Source organism: Plectropomus leopardus, unplaced genomic scaffold (assembly GCF_008729295.1).
Source record: "Plectropomus leopardus isolate mb unplaced genomic scaffold, YSFRI_Pleo_2.0 unplaced_scaffold28042, whole genome shotgun sequence".
In the NCBI taxonomy this organism is placed as follows: Eukaryota; Metazoa; Chordata; class Actinopteri; order Perciformes; family Serranidae; genus Plectropomus; species Plectropomus leopardus.
The window spans coordinates 1-5,703 of record NW_024630538.1 but is presented as its reverse complement, the minus strand read 5'-3'; the positions used below and the strand labels follow the sequence as shown (position 1 = coordinate 5,703).

The window sequence follows — 5,703 nt, the reverse complement described above, 5'->3', positions numbered from 1 at the left end:
AATTTTATCCTTTTTTTTAGTTTTTATCTTTTTTTGGCAATTGAACTCTTCCTCTACTTATTTTAATATATATTTTTCTAAATCTGCTAATTTCTGGCTATTTGTGGAACATTTCTTACCAAGTTGCTAATTGCTTTTTTTTCTCTCATGTTTTGAAAAAACATCAAACCAATTTTAGGTTTAAAGGCTCAAAAACAAGAAAAATGAAAAATGATCCGAGGTTTTCTGTCCAGGTTTCACAGGATTAGGCCGATGAGACCTGAATCTGAGAATAATGATTATGGCAGAAACAGCGGTTTCAGAGTGACGGATGGAGCGTTGAACAGGCGTCCTACCTTGATGTCCTGGATGAGCTGCTGCGTCGGCGTGTCGATCGGCGCTTTGGTGTCGATGACGTTCTGGATGGAGTTGGCCCAGCGCGTGGCCTCGTTCAGCAGCTTACAGTACAGACGGTACGAGTGTTTACGGCCGTACACGATCACGTTCCAGTAGCCTGTCAGGAGGACGACACCAAGAAGAGTCGCACGAAATGAGTCACGGTGAACGACATGGCAAAGCTACGAACGTCTGAATTCAGTTCAGTGTTTAACCCTTTGAAACCTGCATCCGCATCACTTTTCTTGTGCTGTGTTCAGACGCCTTTGCGCGAGTTTAAACCTTCAAAAACGGAGCAACGTGGCTTGATTTCATTTGGATTTTTATTGTTATTATTTTTTAAGACACTAAGGAAAAATGTCCAAAAATATATATTTATAATTAGCATAATTATATATGTTTATTCATTATTTTTCTATTTTTCCAGACAATTTTCTTGTACTTTTACAATGTTTTTGCTAATTTTTTGGGTCATTTCTTTATTGGTTGCTCGTTGTCTTTTATGTTTTTGGAAGACATCAAGCCAGTTTGCGTAAGTCTCAAAGGGTTAATCACACATGCAAGACACCAGAATCATTTTTTAATTTTTCTTTTCTCACCAGTGTCTTTGAAGACCTTTTCGTCGGGCTGAACCACTGAGCAGAGGCTGTTGAGCACCAGCGTTCCCAGCTTCAGGGCGTTACGTTCGGAGCTCTTATAGTAGTCCAGGGAATTGTGGGTAAGCAGGAACCAGCGCTTTTTCAGCTTCAGTGAGGTTTTGGTACTGTTCTTCATCTCTTTGTGCAACCAACCTTTTGGGGGAAAAAAATTAAATCAGGTATTTATGGCTTGAATTTTGTGTCTTTTCACTGCAATTCAACCTGTAGAATTTTTCCAAATGTTGAATTTGATGCAGATTATTGTACTTATACACGCAAATTACACAAAATACTTTGGAAGTTTTTGTCTTTAATTTGAAAATTCTGAAAAATTTGAGTGTTTCTTCACCTGTTTTTTTAAATGCCTTTAAAAAATGTGTAAAAACTTTAATTTTTAAAAATTTATTTTTTTCATTGTAAATTTCAAACACAGAGCTATTTATTTTATCCACACGTTTTATTATTATTTTTTTTAATATATATCTAGTATTTGTGCAATTAAAAAAAATGCTATTAATGCTACTAATGCTATTTATTTGAACACATCAGCAATGATTTTCCACTTTTGAAGTTTCAAAATGAGCTAAAACTGAACAAGTAAAAAAGTTTAAAAAGTCATAACTGTCACAACAAGTCACCAACTTCCACAACAAAACTGTATTTCTGATTTATTTTCCTGATTCTGATTCGAGGGGAGACTGCAGCCTCGGAGCCGTCCTCTGAGACACAAAGACAAAGGGACGTTAAGCGATCGGGCTGTCACCTCTGATGATGAACTCCTGCCCGTCCACGCGGGTGTCTCCCTTGGAGCGCTGCAGCAGAGTGATCCAGTGGTGCATCTCCTCGGGCGTGTCGGCGTTGCAGTGCAGGACGCGGTTCGCCGTGATCATGACGAAGGAGTTTGGCCTGTGAGTATGGAGACATTTGGTTTATGGGAATATTGATAATAATGAGAGACACAGAGAAGACATCATCACAATTTCCAAAATAACAATTTCAGTCACTTTCAAAGTAGATGAAAAACGATGTACCATCCTAAAAATCCTAAAAATGTCACAGTATAGTATGAAGTACAAAGAAAACAAATGTAATTGTATAGTTTTTTGTTGAAAAAAAATCATATGTCATAGTATTGTATGTCATCCAAAAAAATCCTAAAACATCATAGTATAGTTAGTCGCCCAACAAATAAATAAAAACTACACAGTTAATTAAATTGTCCAAAAAACTTCAAAGAAATATCATAATGTAGTATGTTGTCAAAATAAATGGTAAAAAATTCATAGTAAAGTATGTTGAAAAAATCATGAATCACCTCCTGAGTTTGTTTGTGATCTTAAAAGTCCTAAAAATGTAATAGTGTAGGTTATATTCCAATAAATCATGTTAATGTCATAGTGTGGTATCATTTTTTAGCCTTTTTTGGCCTTTGTTTCTACTTTGTATACTATGTTGCGTCTCTACAAACTATAATATGTCATTTTCAGCCATTTTTGGGACAGGTCAAAATTTGACATTTATTGCCATAGTATAGTATGACAATTTGTTGCCATTTTTGCAACATGCTAAATTATGAAAAACATTTTTGGCCTTTTTTGGCCTTTGTTTCCACTTTGTATACTATGTTGCATCTCAACAAGCTATAAAATGTCATTTTCAGCCATTTTTGGGTTGGGTCAAAATTTGACATTTATCGCCATAGTATAGTATGACAATTTGTTGCCATTTTTGCAACATGTTCAATTCTGAAAAAAAAAATTGGACTTTTTTATCTTTGTTTCCACTTTGTATACTATGTTGCGTCTCTACAAGCTATTATATGTCATTTTCAGGCATTTTTGGGATGGGTCAAAATTTGACATTTTCGCCATAGTATAGTATGAACATTTTTGGTGAGTTTTTCAACATGCTAAATTATGAATTTTTTGGACTTTTTTGGTCTTTGTTTCCACTTTGTATACTATGTTGCGTCTCTACAAGCTATTATATGTCATTTTCAGCCCTTTTTGGGACGGGTCAAAATTTGACATTTTTCGCCATAGTATAGTATGCAATTTTTTGGCCATTTTTTCAACATGCTAAATTATGACTTTTTTTTTTTTTTTTTTTTTTTTTAGCCTTTTTTGGCCTTTGTTTCGACTTTAGATACTATGTTACGTCTCTTCAAGCTATAATATGTCATTTTCAGGCATTTTTTGGACGGGTCAAAATTTGACATTTATTGCCATAGTATAGTATGAAAATTTTTCCCCCATTTTTTGAACATGCTATATTATGACTTTTTAAGCCTTTCTTGGCCTTTGTTTCGACTTTGTATACTATGTTGCATCTCTACAAGCTATAATATGTCATTTTCAGGCATTTTTGGGACGGGTCAAAATTTGACATTTATTGCTATAGTATAGTATGAGATTTTTGGCAATTTTTTCAACATGCTAAATTATCATTTTTTGGGACTTTTTTTTGCCTTTGTTTCTACTTTGTATACTATGTTGCGTCTCTACAAGCTATAATATGTCATTTTCAGGCATTTTCAGAAAATGTCAAAATTTGAATTTTTTTTCGACAGGGACATCTAATGCAAATGTGAAAAGCAGCATGAAAACACTTTAATCTAACTAACACTTTTTCTTTTCTTCTTTCCTTTGCTACAGTGTGTGAAACAAACAGTCAACCATTGCAGGTGTGCACAAAGAAAATCCGAAGACGTGATGTGTGATGTAGGTCCTCACCTTTCCGGATTATCTGACGCACAAACCGAATCGATCATCCCCACATCCAACGTGCCCTGAGGAGACAGAGGGAGAGAGGAAGGTTCAGTGACAGTGTTCAGGCTTTGGATAATGAGTTTGACCTTCCTCTGCCCCGTGGAAACCAATTATGTGTCTCTCACACACACAGGGATAAAAGCAGCAACACATTCACTCACAGGTCCGACACTGAGGAAAGGACACGGCATTTCAAACAAATCTGTGTCCTGTTAGTTCACTACAAAGGACTAGAGAATTGAGCAGAACAAAAGGCAGGTGGCATGAACATGAAATACACAAAGAAGTGTGCTCAGATTGATTAAATACATTTTAAAAGTAGCACAATTGCAGTAAATTCCATTAAAAAAAGAACAGTCATGAATAGAAACACATTTGACAATGTTTATTATGTTGTGATGATTCAGAAAGAAGATTCTGGCTCCATCCTGTTGTTTTAACACATAATGTGACCATGTAACCTTAAGTATGTTTTTAGCACCAAAACCAAAAAAGCATTTTTCTTTGTAGAAGCAGCAGATTGTATCATAACTGTTAATGCAACTCCATTTACCAGAGTGCTTTGCTTCTTCTGCAGTACTCACCACAGCATTCTGGGGGTTGGCCTGCTCATCGTGCATCTCTCTGATCTCCTGCTCTGTCGAACCGTGGACCTGACTCAGCACGCTGAACCACTGGCTGTAATCATAGAGACGACACAGGCTTCATCATCGTGACAAGAGACAAAGTTTATTTTGGGCTATTTCTGGTGTAGTTCGCTCATCAAACAAGGGTATAATTGTGTAAAGATTTAAAACAAAAAACAAAAAATGTCTCCTTTCAGTTCATGTTTAAAGATTTTCAGGTAAAACTATTTTCCTGATATACTTTTATGTACATGTACGATTGGTGTGTTGATTTCAGCAGTTTAGTGTCTCATGTTAGATTATGTATTTTTCAAATGTTAAATAATTTTCTTAGAACTCAAATAACTTGTCAAGCACAATATTCAAGTGTAAGAAATGACTTTTTTGGAAAATGTGCTATTAATATTATTAATGCATCCTGATTAGTCTTTTCGTGTCAATATACTGTACAGAAAACAAGAGCAATAATAACTACAGATATAAGTATGAAATATATGAAGGAAATTCTGTGTTCACACTAATTCTGACTCAGACATATGGAGCTGATGTTGGCTCACACAGAGAGAGACTGGGACTGTAAGCCTGCTGCCAACAAGCAAATGGACACAAACACACACGCACGCACGCACGCACGCACGCACGCACGCACGCACGCACGCACGCACGCACGCACACACACTCCTATCACACCAGACATATATATGAAGGAAGTGGACTGTCCCTCTGACAGGAAATCAATGTGTTGCCAGGGGCAACTGGCACGCAAACCCATCAGCCACAATACCCCTTTCTCATTATGCTGCTTCTGACTGAAAGCGTCTGTAATACTGTGTGTATGTCAGTGTGAAAGGAGGTTTTTGGGGGAAATAAAATGAAAAAAAGGGGTTGGAGGGGCTTCAGGATTGACGTTAGCTTTATATTAAGTGTCTTTAGGGTCAGACTCCATCTGTGTCTGAAACAAACAGAACTTACCTGGCATCCTCGGCAGACTCTGCGATCAAATGGTAAGTCCTCTCTGGCATCACAATGTCGATTCCATTCTCCTTACCGGTGTTATCGATAATTTCTCTGCAGATCACAAAAAACAGTGAAATGGCTCAATATAAAATTTTTTCAAAATGCTAATTATGAGTTTTTTGGACTTTTTTGGCCTTTGTTTCTACTTTGTATACTATGTTGCGCCTCTACAAACTGTTATATGTCATTTTCAGGCATTTTTGGGACGGGTCAAAATTTGACATTTACGCCATAGTATAGTATGCGATTTTTTTCCCCATTTTTTCAACATGCTAAATT

The 5,703-nt window shown here is 36.4% G+C and overlaps 1 protein-coding gene across 1 annotated transcript; it reads right to left on the bottom strand.

Moving 5' to 3' along the window:
* Nucleotides 1-335: 335 nt before the first annotated feature.
* On the bottom strand, nucleotides 336-5,475 carry LOC121937968 (unconventional myosin-X-like; the record flags this gene model as incomplete). The annotated part of the gene is made up of 6 exons (XM_042481262.1): nucleotides 336-493; nucleotides 975-1,166; nucleotides 1,777-1,919; nucleotides 3,746-3,801; nucleotides 4,366-4,459; nucleotides 5,380-5,475. Coding segments are annotated over 6 exons (739 nt in total), but the record flags the coding sequence as incomplete, so codon positions are not given.
* Between the last annotated feature and the right edge of the window lie 228 nt (nucleotides 5,476-5,703).